This window comes from Pristiophorus japonicus, chromosome 3 (assembly GCF_044704955.1).
Source record: "Pristiophorus japonicus isolate sPriJap1 chromosome 3, sPriJap1.hap1, whole genome shotgun sequence".
Classification (NCBI taxonomy): Eukaryota; Metazoa; Chordata; class Chondrichthyes; family Pristiophoridae; genus Pristiophorus; species Pristiophorus japonicus.
In genome coordinates this window covers 82,773,368-82,790,946 of record NC_091979.1, presented here as the reverse complement: position 1 = coordinate 82,790,946, position 17,579 = coordinate 82,773,368, and the positions used below count along the sequence as shown (strand labels likewise).

Sequence of the window (17,579 nt, the reverse complement as noted above, 5' to 3'; positions counted from 1 at the left end):
GTTTTGCAGCAGCGCTGAGCAGCACCGCCGGGAAGAGCTGCGCCAGGTGTGCAACACCTTTCGTTGAGACACCATCTGAGTTCTGACTTGAACCCTGCCTATCCAGCTGGAATCACGCCTCGCAAAGACTGTCTGGGAAACCAGAGCAGTCCAGCCATGTCGGCGGCGATGAGGTAGGTAATGTGCTGTAAAGGTAAGTGTGAGTGTTTGTTCTTTTAACAATTTGTGTTGTGGTGGCATGGACAATGTTTGTGGTTTTTGTTAAGGTTTCCCACACCCTCCACTCCACCACCCCCATCCCCCGCCCCCCCGCCCCCCTTCCCAAGGCCTCCCTCGGAGCGCACACGGCCCGGCATTTTAGTTTGCGAGTTTCCCATTTTTGTGCCTCGAGAGTTGTACAACGTCTCCCTTAGCACTGCGCTCCTTGGTGCAGGGCTCAGATACCCAAACTTCCTTACTAAAGCGCAACCTATTCCTGGCCAGTAACTTTTCCACCCCGCCTCTGTTTTCGTCCGAAAACAGAAAAGCCTAAAATCCAGCCCAATGTGTTACACCATGTGCTATTTAATTTACATTCCTTACTGCCATGCAGCACACCAAATAGTGACCTGGAACTCTCAAAATGGGGTTCAGCAAGTTTATCCAGTGAATAGTTCAGCCATACAGATCCATAATAGATCTGCAATCTATGCTAAATGAGTTGATCCCAGTCAGGTGCCAGTAGAGGCACTGCAATTGGCCTCAATGTCCTTGGAGAAGAAAGAAACAAAATCAGACAAGGTCCCTCCTGATCGCAATCCAGCAACCTTCGTCCAAAATGCTATTGTACGCATATCAAATAAGGATAGGACCGGGCTTGGCTGTGGCGCTTCCAACATTCAAATAGCTTGACAACAGTCGCCATAAAGACTCGCACATAAATATTGTCAACTTGGGTGAAGTACTTCACCCCAACAAAGGGGAACAGACGAGACAGTTGATCGTGAAAAAATATTCAAAAAGGAAAATAGGCAGATTCCTGATTAAATGACTGAAAATTTTTGGTTTCCAGTCTTCCCTAACAATCTTCATGGGCCTGAAAACCCATAGGTCTTTGACCCAGCATAAATGTTATGATTTACCCACTGGTTACCTCCAGTGTTGACCCTACCACCTACCAAAGTTTGAGAGGTCATCTCATTAACATAATCCACACAAGTACCCAGGTATTATGTCTGTGATGTACTTATGAATGACTCCATGAGGCAATGTGTTGTACTCAAACTGTAGTGACCTTGGTCCTTTATTCCAAACTCGAGTGAGGCACAAGCATGTTGTGCAGCCTTTTATACTGGGCCCTGCCACCAGGGCAGGAAAACCCCGGTCTCCACCAGTTGCACCCTCTAGTGGTGCCAGCATGTATATACATAGTGTAAGCCTTATTGACAGTACATCAGGTAAACAAGTCTCCAAGTCCTTACACAATACCACAAATCCACACGAGGCACATTCTATGGACAAGGTCATTCTGTGACCTGCACCTTTATTCACAGTACCAAGAAGTGATGACCCTGCGTGGGACCTCCCTTTATATACCTGGATGACCAGGTGAGGAGTGTCTCCCACAAGTTCACCCCCTGTGGTCAATGTACATTTCTCAAGTATATACAGTATTACATGAAGGTTACAGACATGACACATCTTATGCAACCACACAGTGTCTACACAGAGAGTACATCCATAGTCTGCATATACAACATCAAGCATCTGCCAACTTGGGCACAGAGGCCAAGAAACCCCAAGGATATGATTCCAGGGGGAGTGGCGCCAGGCTCACTCCCCTTAAAAAGACCAAAGTGCCCCTGTCCTCAATATCCAATAAAAATCTCTTTTACCTTTGGAGTTCCAGGGCATGATCCTGGCCTAGACCCACTTTTGCTGATCGTCAGGCTATTACACCTGCTATCTTGGTGTACGAGCCTGCCTACATCTCGTCAGGGTGGGACCACAGGAACTTTTAGCCGGTGAGTCCCTACCCCAACCATGTCCCGTCCTACACTGCTGACCTTGCTTGGGGAAGATGGAGACTCTTCCCTTGACGAGGTCTGGAAGAAACTGCCACCGAAGGTGAGGACCCAGATACACTGAGTCTTAACCAAATTTGTGGCTCTTCCAAAAGATCCCGGTCATAGTTGCAGTAAGCGTGCACTAAAAGGGCTGCAGATTTCCAGCTGCATTATCCACAACAACCAAGTTAGAACCAATTACTTGAGAGCTTAACTATGTACTGCTGTGTTAGAACAAAATCTAGCATCAAATTAATTTCCAGAAATAACTGAACAAATTAAAATCATTTGAACATCTTAAAGAAAAAGACTGGAGAATTATATAAAAAGCATTTTCATCATTGGAATATTTTTTAAGTTATTAAAATAGAGCACGAAATACTGAATATAAGTAACACTTTCTACAGGGTAATTCTAAACAGTAGTTCCCTCTTTTCTAAGCTTTAAGTTGTTAAGTGAATATGAACTAGACATCATAGCCATAATGAGTGTGTGATGTGTATTTTAACAATCGATAAATACCAGCCAGTTTTACAGGTTTTGTCAGATCCCAGTTTACTTACGGCAGCCCAATTCATCAGAATCATCATTGCAGTCAATAACACCATCGCATCTCCAGTCAGCAGAAACACATTGGCCATTGAGACAGCGAAACTGGTCTGTTGTACAATCTGTAATGCAAGGATGACAGATTAGTTAATTAGACATGACACTTCTTTACAACTGACTGAGGTTGAATGCACTTACAGTATGTACAACAGGTATTTAACTAATGAATATAATTTTTTTATTGTTTCGTGGAGATTATATGGGAGTTTTGTGGCACCGTGCAATGGATCATCAATATATTGCTCCAGGGAGAAGTATAACATGAGTTTGCTTTTGATTTGGTTGGTGCCAGTGTGTAAAGTGAGAATTCTTAACCCTAACTGGCAGGAGTGTGTGTGGAGATGAGCCTCTTGTGGCGGAGTTGGTCCTTGTCTTAAGGTAGCTGAGTGCTGAGATGTACCTATTGCTGGCTGGATCACTTGTGCTGCTGAATGAGAGCTTGCAGGTATTGCCACCCTGCGAGACACCCACATTTTGAGCAATTTCCTGCAACGCTTCTAGCACTGTGCACTGACTCTCTATAGCCATTGATCAACAGGAAAGCAAATTTATCTAGTGAAGGCCCAGAAATGATTATCTGTAACTGGTCACCAAGCCTGTTGAAGCCAGAAGAGACAACATTCTCCACTCTGGCACCCAGAGTCTCTATGGCAGCTTTCCAAGCATGATCTAAGGCTGTCTTTAGGGCCTCTGTCATAGGTACCTCTTCTAATTGGTGCGGACTGCAGTGCTGCGAAGCTATGCATCATTGTGCCGCAGATACAGGTAGTGGCCTCCTCCAATTGCCTTGCTGCCTGTTGAACAATCTCAGAGACTTTCAACATTGCTTGCAAAGAAACTTGATGTTCTGAAAGCATACTTCTTTTAAAGCAAGACCCACATCATGTGGCTCTTAGATTCTTCAGCCAAGGGCCAACATCTCCATGCCCTCCAGTCAGCAATGACTTTCTCCTCATCTTCCAATCCCAGCTCTTCATGCCCCCTTGTACCTTGTGCATTTCACTCTGCCTTACTCTCGAATTCCATCAAGTGTATGGGGCCAATTTTCATCAAGGCCTCTGCCCGCCCAAGTGCCGCCGACGTACTGGATGGTATTTTGGGCGGGATATTCATGGCCGAGGTCCCTCAAAGGTCCACGGGTGGAAAATGGACGTTGTACGACGGCAATTTGGGCGACAGCAGGCGGGAGGTCTCATTCTCGGCGGCAGAGGCGCTTGCCGCCAAGTGCCACCGAGGATGGAGGGTCGAAGATCTGAAAAAAAAAATCACCAATAAAAAATACAAAAACTATCCGAAGACCTTCAGGGCACCCCATGCAGGTAATGAAAATTCGCTGTTGAAAATTTAAAACAAATGTTCCCTTACTTTTTTTTTCAGGTTCTTGAGACTTACCATCGGGGACAGACCAGCCTGCAGCCAACGGTCCACCCCTGTTCTGCCGCCAAGTCCCACCGACTCCCGCCTGCAGGAATCTGGGGGCTCGGCGGGCGGGAGCTCAATTGCGCCACTCGGCCATCCACTGAGGTCAGCGGGCGGCTCCCGGCGGCTCTCTCCTCCTGTCTGCTCCAGACCACCTCCAAAGCGGCACTGGATGGATCTTCAGGAGCAATGTCAGTGGAGTGGGCGGCAGGCTGATGAATTTCGGCCCTTATGCCTCTGGGCTAGTGCTCGAGAGGGAAAGAGTGAATAATAGTGCTTATTCTAGATGTAGATGGGTTTGCTTCTTGTTCAGCCTTTGGAACTAGCACACATAGAAGAGGAAAATAGGCATTTGTCACTTTCAGGAGAAGGAGTGACAGGAAGCTTTATGATCTAGTTTCCAATAGCATGAGATGGAAGAGAAGCATACAATGTCTTGAATAATCTGCAACAAGCAGCTCTCCTCTGATTTCCCAACTCTAACTTCTTTTGGTGCCTCCAATCGCAAGAAACTCCTAAGTTTCCTCCTCACAGGGTGCAGATTTGGAGGTCTAGCACCTGTGAAAAGGCACAGGTTTGAGAGTCCACCTGTGGTCAATCTCTCTTTGGTGTTATAGATTGTCTTCTATTAAAAATAATGCATAAAAATGCAAATGGCTACCAGTTGACAAGAGACAGACCAATCCAACTGTCAGCATGCAGACTGTAAAGAAAATGGCAAGACTTGCATGGATTAAACACATCTTATCACCCTTTAGTAAGGTAAATCATCTCAGAATGACAGCATACTTGGAGAAAAGCTGATGTAAAGGGCCCTGAAATACCTTTGATATTGATGTGAGCTATTAAAGCACTTCAACACAGAGAGGGAGCTGACTATCCAAGGATATTTAGCTCAGTGCATGTTGGCAGGTGCGGGTGACTCCTCCTACTTTGGTAGTCTTGGCAAGGTCATTAAACTTTTTCTGCATTGCACTACTGTGCACGGTAATGGCGTTGGCAATGGGACACTTCCTGCCATTATTGCTGTGTTGCTTTCTTTACTGATCATCAAGGGGTTCCAAATGAGGATTCCTTCCTCTGCTTAACTTTTGCTAAAGTTTCACAGCCTAAGGGCTTTCAGCTCTTCTCTCAAACTTTTTTCCTTTCAAGAGCTGCTGGAAATTCCTGATCTTGCTGCGCTCGATCTTTTTCTACAAGCCTTTAAATCCTGTGCAGCTAGCAAGTTTCTGGCCCCGCAATGGTAAGCTCCCAATGAGTGGCATTACTGCTGTCAGGAGCTCACACACATTCTAAAAAATTCTCATTCGGCAGGCAGAAATCTCGTTCCACCAACTTTCCATTCGGGTATGGAAGCAGAAAATCTTGTTCCTTGTGTCTATAATGCCTAGGCTATAATATATAAAATTTTGAGGGTTTGAATATAAAGTTACTTGGCTAAGTGGGAAAGAAGTACATCTCTGAAAAAATATCAAACTATTTCCAGTCAAATTATAGAAATTCTTCAAAATGTGACTTTTTATTCTTATTTTTCATTATTGGTAGTTATGTGCAGCTGTCATTAGGGAATGAAGCAGTTTCCTTCCTATGAAGTAGGTTAGGTATACCATGGAATACATGGAATGCACAGCTCACCTAATTATTAGGTGAACAATGTGCCTAGAACTCAGTCTCAGAAGACCACCCCTGTACTGGCATATTTTGAATTTGCAAGCTTCTATATCTATGGCCTGTGACTGAGACCGAGACTGGTAAATGTAATGTTAATTGTGCAACATTTGAAAGTATATTTGAACAATGATTACCACAGACAACGGGAATTTGTTCAGAAATATTTTCGACTTATTTGGAATTATGATCCTTAGCACCAATCAGAAAATGATACTTTCCTTCCCTTGCCTGGACTGGATTTAATTCACATCTATGTGGAGAAATGAGTGGCCTAGAAGTTCCTGGAGACTTGTGCCATTGGAATCGTTTTATACCATCAAAACTCCCATGGAAATTGTGGCACAAGTAAATTGTCTCATTGCTTACGCTGCACTATACTGGGACTTTTACACCGCTCCACCAATACACTTGCTGAAACCATGCAAAATTGATCACCATAGCTCCCCTACTCCCATTTAAGTCAATGGTGATCGCAAATTTCCGGGATTTATGCCAGTTTTATCAACGCAGTCACATAGACTGAAAAATAATGGTGCAGATGAATATATTTAAATTGATGAGTTTAAAATAATTGATTTTAAATAAAATAAAATCTCAGTTCTTTCTATATATTTTTAAATATTAGCTAATAACCTTCAAAACACATCTTCATTATCATGGTGTGTTAGGTTTGGTGTATATTGTGTGCAGGGTGTGGGGCACGGAAGTGCCTTCACATGCCATTGATGAAATTAGTAGTGGGAGAGAAATCAGTTTAGGCTCGATTTCGGACACAAAATGATTGATACACTTGTTCAAAATTGTGTCTCAGGCCTCATCTGAATAATTCTGCTGATTTGCAAACATCTGTCAGGTCTCCTAAAGCAGCTCACCTGTTTAGGCTGACTGGCAGTGCCGGAGGGGCGAACGGGAGGGGAATGAGCACGGGTAGGTAGCAGCCGCAGTCGTGCTGTGGAGCCAGGAAGAGCACTCCTTCTCCACTTGGCTCCGGCTCCACACGAAGGCAAGTTAAAAAGAAAAACCTTAACTTGGCGGCCGCTAGCATTCCCTTTAGGAACCACTCGCTAGCTGGCAGTATCCTCAGTTGCTGACCAATTTCAGAGAGAGGCACTTAAACGGACGTTAGCCACCTTATATATGCTAATACAGGGCCTAACAGGGATGCCTGAAAATTGCTTAGAATATTCCTGAAAAATTAGTACTGCAGATGAGTGTGTGCATAACTCAAATAATTTTCTGCACGTGATCAAGTTCAATCTAGCGAAAGGATCTGAAATTCAAAATTCTATGTCTCAAGTCCTGCTGACATTGATCGGCTTAATTGATGAAGATGGGGTAAGCCATTGGTTGCCCCACTTCTGAGATCCCCGCTACAACATTATGCTCTCTGCGGTGTATTCAAATTAATTTTCCAGAACATTTTGGAGTAAGTTCACAACAGGAGATCAGGGCACTAAACGGGGTCATGTACGGCTTGTCACAAAATGGTGATGTTCCAGGAAATTCTAGGCCAGTGTTTACAATGCACTGCACTACTTTTAGTGCATTGCTATGTGCTACTAGAGGAGCGCCATTGAAACCCTTTCTGAAAGCACAAAATTATAGATGTAATGAGCTACATTCCTAACACAGCACTACTCAATATGGGTGATATGGCCACCATTTTGAAAATATAAAGGAAAAATAAATCAATTGCAGTCTGTTCAGTTTTCAATGAAATTTAACCAATCCTGTATTTAATGTCATCATTATAAGCTTTATTAAAACTAACACCTTCTTGGTTTCAACAATTATTTTGCAAATATTTAAATATATAGTATAGTCACCATCATATTTAGACAAAGAAACTGGAATTACTATTTAAGGAAACAGTGGATTTACCTTTGCACCTTGAATGTATTTGCTAATTACCATCATAATTTTACTCATTGGTATCACAATGATGGCCACAACATTTATTATTAATAAAATTTCATTAACATGGTGATGCATATTTTGGTTGTGTGTTTAAATTAAAATGGTAAAAATAACATTTAACTCAAAATAATATCTCAGATAAAATTCATACTGCTGGTCTCCAGTAAACCTCCCATTTCTACTGACTTAATGCCATTTTTGCAAGTCATCCAGCATTCATATCATGTGAATGCCATTTTCATCAAAACTATTTGGTTTCATTCAATTAAAGCCTTAATCTTTTTGGACACGACTTTCAGTCTTCCTTAATTTAGACCCAAGCTGTGCAAAGTTTTACCAAACAAAGTCACTTGGATGCCTGAGCTGTACAGGGCAACCTACTGCACCAAAATCATTTACAGGGACTCGGGCATCAGCTTTAATGAAGTTATTTAATACCATTGAGAGCATATCAGGTAGGGGCAATTTCATAATCTTACAAGTTCTGTTAAAGCTTCCAGTGGAGATTATAGTGAAATTCTATCTTAACCACATGAAACTTTAAGGTGCTTCACTTTAAGATTTAACCCACATACAGAAAGGGTTTGTGCTACAATTCTGATAAATAGAAAGTTCTAAATTACTAACGTCTTTATTTAAAGATGCTGCTATAAACTGAGGGCCGGTTTCTCAACTATACAGTTATAAAAACACCTCATCATTATTGCACAAAAGTGACTCAATTTGCAGAAACTTTAAATCATTGGTACATATTCTTTGCAAAATAAAGTAGAGAAACTTGTTTTCTGTAGTTAAATGAGATGATTAGAGGACAAAACTGATATTTTTCTACAAAGTAAACAGGTGTAGCAAACAATAGAGTTCAATCGATAGGGAGATTAAAACTAAACTAAAACTGAAGGAAGGAATCTGATCACAAGATGACAAGACATTTATGGCTGAGGAAGGTTATTTGGACCATCTTAGTTAATTTGTCCAAAAAGATCCTAAAGTCTCCATGTTGCAATATCGAATTGGATCTTAAATAACTCCAGGGTTTTCACCTCTACTACTCCATCCAGAAATTCATTATATGCATCAATCACTTTGTGGGAAGAACTTCCAAATATCAGTCCTAAATTTACCTTTAATTGGTTTGAACCTGTAGTCCCTTGTCCTAATCTCAATTTCATTTAAAGTAATTTTGTAGAGTTACCTTTAATACGTCATTAGCATCCGGGAGGGCGCTGAGCACCTTGAGTCTCATCGCCGAAAGCATGCAAAAATCAAGCGCAGGCAACGGAAAGAGCGTGTGGCAAACCTGTCCCACCCACCCCTTCCCTCAATGACTATCTGTTCCACCTGTGACATAGAAACATAGAAACATAGAAAATAGGTGCAGGAGTAGGCCATTCGGCCCTTCTAGCCTGCACCGCCATTCAATGAGTTCATGGCTGAACATTCAACTTCAGTACCCCATTCCTGCTTTCTCGCCATACCCCTTGATCCCCCTAGTAGTAAGGACCTCATCTAACTCCTTTTTGAATATATTTAGTGAATTGGCCTCAACAACTTTCTGTGGTAGAGAATTCCAGAGGTTCACCACTCTCTGGGTGAAGAAGTTCCTCCGCATCTCGGTCCTAAATGGCTTACCCCTTATCCTTAGACTGTGACCTCTGGTTCTGGACTTCCCCAACATTGGGAACATTCTTCCTGCATCTAACCTGTCTAACCCCGTCAGAATTTTAAATGTTTCTATGAGGTCCCCTCTCATTCTTCTGAACTCCAGTGAATACAAGACCAGTTGATCCAGTCTTTCTTGATAGGTCAGTCCCGCCATCCCAGGAATCAGTCTGGTGAACTTTCGCTGCACTCCCTCAATAGCAAGAATGTCCTTCCTCAGGTTAGGAGACCAAAACTGTACACAATACTCCAGGTGTGGCCTCACCAATTCCCTGTACAACTGTAGCAACACCTCCCTACCCCTGTACTCAAATCCCCTTGCTATGAAGGCCAACATGCCATTTGCTTTCTTAACCGCCTGCTGCACCTGCATGCCAACCTTCAATGACTGATGTACCATGACACCCAGGTCTCTTTGCACCTCCCCTTTTCCTAATCTGTCACCATTCAGATAATAGTCTGTCTCTCTGTTTTTACCACCAAAGTGGATAACCTCACATTTATCCACATTATACTTCATCTGCCATGCATTTGCCCACTCACCTAACCTATCCAAGTCGCTCTGCAGCCTCACAGCATCCTCCTCGCAGCTCACACTGCCACCCAACTTAGTGTCATCCGCAAATTTGGAGATACTACATTTAATCCCCTCATCTAAATCATTAATGTACAGTGTAAACAGCTGGGGCCCCAGCACAGAACCTTGCGGTACCCCACTAGTCACTGCCTGCCATTCTGAAAAGTCCCCATTTACTCCTACTCTTTGCTTCCTGTCTGACAACCAGTTCTCAATCCATGTCAGTACACTACCCCCAATCCCATGTGCTCTAACTTTGCACATCAATCTCTTGTGTGGGACCTTGTCGAATGCCTTCTGAAAGTCCAAATATACCACATCAACTGGTTCTGCCTTATCCACTCTACTGGAAACATCCTCAAAAAATTCCAGAAGATTTGTCAAGCATGATTTCCCTTTCACAAATCCATGCTGACTTGGACCTATCATGTCACCTCTTTCCAAATGCACTGCAATGACATCCTTAATAATTGATTCCATCATTTTACCCACTACCGATGTCAGGCTGACCGGTCTATAATTCCCTGTTTTCTCTCTCCCTCCTTCTTTAAAAAGTGGGGTTACATTGGCTACCCTCCACTCCATAGGAACTGATCCAGAGTCAATGGAATGTTGGAAAATGACTGTCAAAGCATCCACTATTTCCAAGGCCACCTCCTTAAGTACTCTGGGATGCAGTCCATCAGGCCCTGGGGATTTATCGGCCTTCAATCCCATCAATTTCCCCAACACAATTTCCCGGCTAATAAGGATTTCCCTCAGTTCCTCCTCCTTACTAGACCCCCCGACCCCTTTTATAACCGGAAGGTTGTTCGTGTCCTCCTTCGTGAATACCGAACCAAAGTACTTGTTCAATTGGTCCGCCATTTCTTTGTTCCCCGTTATGACTTCCCCTGATTCTGACTGCAGGGGACCTACGTTTGTCTTTACTAACCTTTTTCTCTTTACATATCTATAGAAAGTTTTGCAATCCGTCTTAATGTTCCCTGCAAGCTTCTTCTCATACTCCATTTTCCCTGCCCTAATCAAACCCTTTGTCCTCCTCTGCTGAGTTCTAAATTTCTCCCAGTCCCCAGGTTCGCTGCTATTTCTGGCCAATTTGTATGCCACTTCCTTGGCTTTAATACTATCCCTGATTTGCCTTGATAGCCACGGTTGAGCCACCTTCCCTTTTTTATTTTTATGCCAGACAGGAATGTACAATTGTTGTAGTTCATCCATGCGGTCTCTAAATGTCTGCCATTGCCCATCCACAGTCAATCCCTTCAGTATCATTCGCCAATCCATCCCAGCCAATTCATGCCTCATACCTTCAAAGTTAGCCGCCTTTAAGTTCTGGACCATGGTCTCTGAATTAACTGTTTCATTCTCCATCCCAATGCAGAATTCCACCATATTATGGTCACTCTTCCCCAAGGGGCCTCGCACAACGAGATTGCTAATTAATCCTCTCTCATTACATAACACCCAGTCTAAGATGGCCTCCCCCCTAGTTGGTTCCTCGACATATTGGTCTAAAAAACCATCCCTTATGCACTCCAGAAAATCCTCCTCCACCGTATTGCTTCCAGTTTGGTTAGCCCAATCTATGTGCATATTAAAGTCACCCATTATAACTGCTGCACCTTTATTGCACGCACCCCTAATTTCATGTTTGATGCCCTCCCCAACATCACTACTACTGTTTGGAGGTCTGTACACAACTCCCACTAACGTTTTTTGCCCTTTGGTGTTCTGCAGCTCTACCCATATAGATTCCACATCATCCAAGCTAATGTCCTTCCTAACTATTGCCTTAATCTCCTCCTTAACCAGCAATGCTACCCCACCTCCTTTTCCTTTTATTCTATCCTTCCTGAATGTTGAATACCCCTGGATGTTGAGTTCCCAGCCCTGATCATCCTGGAGCCACGTCTCCGTAATCCCAATCACATCATATTTGTTAACATCTATTTGCACAGTTAATTCATCCACCTTATTGCGGATACTCCTTGCATTAAGACACAAAGCCTTTAGGCTTGTTTTTTTAACACCCTCTGTCCTTTTAGAATTTTACTGTACAATGGCCCTTTTTGCTCTTTGCCTTGGGTTTCTCTGCCCTCCACTTTTCCTCATCTCCTTTCTGTCTTTTGTTTTTGCCTCCTTTTTGTTTCCTTCTATCTCCCTGCATTGGTTCCCATCCCCCTGCCATATTAGTTTAACTCCTCCCCAACAGCACTAGCAAACACTCCCCCGAGGACATTGGTTCCGATTCTGCCCAGGTGCAGACCGTCCGGATTGTACTGGTCCCACCTCCCCCAGAACCGGTTCCAATGCCCCAGGAATTTGAATCCCTCCCTGCTGCACCATTGCTCAAGCCACGTATTCATCTGAGCTATCCTGCGATTCCTACTCTGACTAGCACGTGGCACTGGTAGCAATCCCGAGATTACTACTTTTGAGGTCCTACTTTTTAATTTAGCTCCTAGCTCCTTAAATTCATTTCGTAGGAACTCATCCCTTTTTTTACCTATGTCATTGGTACCAACGTGCACCACGACAACTGGCTGTTCTCCCTCCCTTTTTAGAATGTCCTGCACCCGCTCCGAGACATCCTTGACCCTTGCACCAGGGAGGCAATATACCATCCTGGAGTCTCGGTTGCGGCCGCAGAAACGCCTATCTATTCCCCTTACAATTGAATCCCCTATCACTATCGCTCGCCCACTCTGTGGCTCTCGTATTGGACTGTTCAGCCACTTAAGAACTCATTTTAAGAGTGGAAGCAAGTCTTCCTCAATTCCGAAGGACTGCCTATGATGATGATGATGATGAACTGTCCAACATAAAATCACCACTTAAATGCCTCTTTTCAAAATTGAGAGGCCTAAGCTTCTGCAATCTAGTTTCAACTCCGATCTTTGACTAGAGATCAGTCTTGTAGCTCTTCTCTGCACTGTCTCTGATGCTAAAATTCTTCCTTGTGCCTGAATACCCAGAATTGGACACAGTATTCAAGGTATAGTCTGACCAGACCAGTTTAATCTTGACTTCTTCTGATTTGTACTCTGTTTTTTTAAAAATATAGCTCAACATTCTATTGGCTTTCTTGCTGCTCTGCATTTGCTGAGTATGTTTAGCATTGAGTCTACGAAGATTCCTAGGCCTCTTTCAATTTCATCTTTAGTGATTTCAACACTGTTCATGGAGTACATGTGTCAATATGAAATAGTAGGATGCTTCTCAAAAAGGAAGGACACAGCAAAGAGATTATAAGTTTGTACAAGGCAAATGATTAGGCCACAGTTCAGTACTCTGTCAGTTTTGGACACCCATTATATAAAGGGCATTAAAGCCATAGAGAATATACAGCATAGGTCACTCGGATGAAAGCAGCAATGAGGAATTAGTTATGAGCAGAGACTGGAGATACTGGGACTATTTCCGCTGGAGTGGAGAAAGCTAAAAGGGGGTGTTATGGAGGTTTTTATAAAAGGTGTTAATAGGAAAGATCATTTCCTCTGGTTGGGGAGAAGGTGACAAGGAGTTATCAATTTAAAACTATCACGGGGTGAGGAGTGAGGAAACAGAATAGGAGAAATGTCTTTATGCAGAGGGTTGTTGGAGCATGGAATGCTGTGTCATGGGGCGCGGTTGAGGCAGAGCTATAGCCTCTCCTTCAGCAGCCACTAAAGTACGATAGCCAAATATAGCAGAATTTACTGCAGAGCCTGTACTGGAGTATAAAAATACCTGTTTTGTTATAATTTAGGATCATTATCTTTAATAAAGCAAGACAGGTGAGCAGGTAACATGAACCATTAAAGTCTGAAGTACAGCAGGTACCAATGTTCCTCTTAGTATCACTACGAGGCAGCAGATAGACCTGTCCCTGCCTGATAAGACGTCTGGTGAATTGCATTAAAGGATCCCATCACCACATAGGGAGTCACTTAATTGCACTGCACAAGACATAATAGCATAGAGAAGGTAGTGCAAGACAAAGCGAATATACCTATCAACCATTCACGGTTTACATGGACAGTCACAGTTTCAGACACAGTGTTCATTCGTCTGCATTTACAGGTAAAAATGAACTGAGATTTCAATTTACTTTGCTTTTCTGCACATGATGTTAGACTGCACGGCTCCTGCACTTGGACACAGACTTCACATGCACAGACTCAGACAGTGTTGCAAGTCCAACAGTTTGTTAGACAATAGGGCGAAATTGGGTTCATTTGCGCTTCCTGTTAGTGCGATAATGGGGCGCAACTGCTTTTGCGACCGGCATTGCGCAATCAGCGACTCCCGCTATATTCGGCGGTGCTAGGACATTGTGCCATGATCTCCTTCACCTGGAGATCGTGATCACATCGCCCCGGTAGCGTCCCAGACCCGAAATTGCCTTTTGCTCCCTGCAGCAGCACCAGGCGAAAAGACTATAGCTGTAGGAGGCGTGCACAAGCGGCCGCTTCAGAGGCGATGCTTAAAGGCGAGGTGGCTGAGGTAAGTAATAAAAAAAAAAACTTACCTTCTTTTCTGCAGCTTTTTTCACATGTTCCTGCCCGCGATCATCTGCTTGAGTGCCGGGCTATCACGCGGGATCGCGGTTGCCGTCATGGTCCAGGTAAGTTGATATTCTCTTGGAGCCTGCAGCGATGGCCCTTCCCTTTAAAAGGAGAGAAGGGGCATTTCAATGCTGCAGCGCTACACGGCCCAGTGTGCAGTGCTGCTGAACTCACCGCCCCTACTGCTGCCAATTGCACTCCAAGAAGGAAGTGGAATACTTGATTCAGTACTCCACTTCCTTCTTGGAGTGCAAACGTCAATTTTTTTTTTTTTAAGTTTGAAAAGATTAGAAATTGGGGCAATACACAATTTCACCCCTTAGATGTTTCCCTGCATCACCTGTTATTGACCACTGTGCAAGCTAGAAATAGCAGAGCATCTCTATGACCCTGAAATTCTGGCCTCCCCAGGTCGGTACGAAAAGTGAAAAGCGCATGCGCCAAAAAACGGCTTTTCCAATCGGTCAAGCTCTGGCTTGACAGATCGCACGCATCTCGGCAGCAAGGACATTCACATGGACAAGGTTGCGGTATTTGCCCATCTCTTGCCCAGCGAATTTCCTTAAAACTCTTGTGCCTGGTAAAAGCAGGTGCATAGCCTACTATTTACCAGCGTAAGAGTTTTAAAACATATAAAAAACATATAAAAGTAAAATTTAAAACACTTTTTAATGTTAAAAACCCTGCCCCCTAAAGTAAGTTTATTTTAAAACCTTAAAAAAAAAAATCGGAATTTTTTTGGTAACACATTTATTAACTTTAATTTAAATTTGTGGGGTGCTTTTTATTTTTTAATTTGTGTTTAGGTGTTTGGGGTGGGGGGGGCGGGATTTCTCATTCATAATAATGAGAACTCCTACTTAGAGAGTTCCCATTATTATGAATGAAAAAATACTTTACCTTGATTGGGTGCCCAGGCCCACATGACTCCAGCTCCAGCTTTACGTCCGTTCAGATGTGCACGCACTCTGATGCGCATGTTTCTTTGGCCTAAAACCTCAATCGCTGGTGGACGCCCGAGCTAAAGGTAAGTGCGTCTATTTTCTCTTGTTTTCACGCAACTGGCCTCGGGAAGCCTCTGACCGGGATTTCAGGGCCAATATGTTCTTAAGAAAGCAAATGACATATTTTCACAAAAGTGTTGGTATAAAAGGTATTGTTTATATATTTAAAATGTTGAAAAGAGTACTTACAATGTCACCCATTTTAAAGTTACACGTGCATTAAAATTTGGAGCAGCTGTAAAATGGACCACAAAATTCTCTCAAATAATTCCTGGTTCTTCCTAAGATTTAAATCCTAACTGGCCAACCTTAGTTGTTCTTAAAGCATTATGGTATTTAAACTCCATAGTATTTAAAAATAAATTGAATATTAATTTTTAATTTATGCAGTCTCACTCATTTATGGTTCGGTTTCTTCGTTTGAAAAGTGAATACCATTTCATATGATCACATTTTTACAATCCCGTATCATAAAAAGGTCACTCCTTGCTCTGCTTTCAGGGGAAAGGTACAGTGAGGTAAGGACTCAAATACCTACATGCAAACCCCTGTATCCATTTGTCTACAACTATTTTATTTGTGCACATCAATCAAGTGCCCCCTTGGTTAAAGGTGGGACACACTCCAAACACTTTCAAACAAGTGCCCCCTTGTTTTGTTTTTTTGAGGGCACTAAAACACAAATTATACAAGTGCCCCTGGCTAAAAGGGGGGGGGGGGGGGCACTAAAACCAACAAACATAGACAAATTAAACTTTAAACATTAATGATCAAATTAAAATTTGGTCGCCAGGGGTGATGATGCACTCCAGTCCCTCCAGCGCCCACCTCTCGCGGAGGGTCGCGAACGTACCGGTGGACACCGCGTGCTCCATCTCCAAGGACACTCTGGCCCAGATGTAACCACGGAAGAGAGGCAGGCAGTCGGGCTGAATGACCCCCCCGACCGCCCACTGACTGGACCTGCTGATGGCCCCCTTGGCCATGCCCAGGAGCAGTCCTACAAGGAGGCCTTCCGACCTGCCCGCTCCCCTCCGCACAGGATGCCCAAAGATTAGGAGTTTAGGACTGAAATGCAACCAGAATTTGAGGAGCAGCCCCTTCAAATATTGGAAGAGGAGCTGCAACCTCGCACATTCAATAAAAACGTGGAACACGGACTTTTCTAGGCCGCAGAAATTACAAGCGGCCTGGGAGCCAGTGAGTCGATTTTAAAACTTATTCCACGGGATTGCTCCATGCAACACCCTCCAGGCCAAGTCCCCAATAAATAAAGGGAGGACTCCCGCATAGAGAGCACTCAATTGGGGACCCCCGCCTCCTCCGGACGGCAAAGATGGTCCACTTGTCTACAACTCTTTTGGGGGAACAAAATAAACGTTAGATCAAGTGCCCCCTACTTAACTGCCCCTTTTTTTTTTAATAAATGTTTTTTGTTGGATTTTTTTGAGATTTTTTGGGGGGGCATTAAAACCATATATTTTACAAGTGCCCCCTATAAAAGGGGAGGGGGACACTAAAAATCCAGCAATTAAAACAAATTAAACTTTAAAATAAATAAAATCAAATTAAAATTTGGTTGCCAGGGGTAACGATGCACTCCAGTCCCTCCGGCGCCCACCTCTCGTGGAAGGCCACGAGCGTACCGGTGGACACCGCGTGCTCCACCTCTAAGGACACCCTGGCCCGGATGTAGGCGCGGAAGAGAGGCAGGCAGTCGGGCTGAACAACCCCCTCGACCGCCCGCTGCCTGGACCGGCTGATGGCATCCTTGGCCGTGCACAGGAGCAGTCCTACGAGGAGGCCCTCGGACCTACCCGCTCCCCTCCGCACAGGGTGCCCAAAGATCAGGAGTGTGGGACTGAAGTGTAGCCAGAAATTGAGGAGCAGCCCCTTTAAATAATGGAACGGGGGCTGCAACCTCGCACACTCCATAAAAACATGGAACACAGACTCTTCCAGTCCGCAAAAATTGCAAGCGGCCTGGGAGCCCGTGAACCGACTTAAAAATTTATTCCACGGGACTGCTCCGTGCACCATCCACCAGGCCAAGTCCCCAATAAATAAAGGGAGGACTCCCGCATAGAGAGCACTCAATTGGGGACCCCCGCCTCCTCCGGATGGC

General features: G+C 43.9%; 1 protein-coding gene across 1 annotated transcript in view; it reads right to left on the bottom strand.

Annotated features, from left to right (window-relative positions):
* lrp2a (low density lipoprotein receptor-related protein 2a) overlaps positions 1–17,579 on the bottom strand; it is a 522,167-nt gene that overhangs the window by 396,595 nt on the left and 107,993 nt on the right. The window contains exon 3 of the mRNA XM_070873618.1: positions 2,609–2,716. Within this exon, the coding sequence (XP_070729719.1) occupies positions 2,609–2,716 (108 nt within the window). The remainder of the gene's footprint in view (positions 1–2,608; positions 2,717–17,579) is intronic.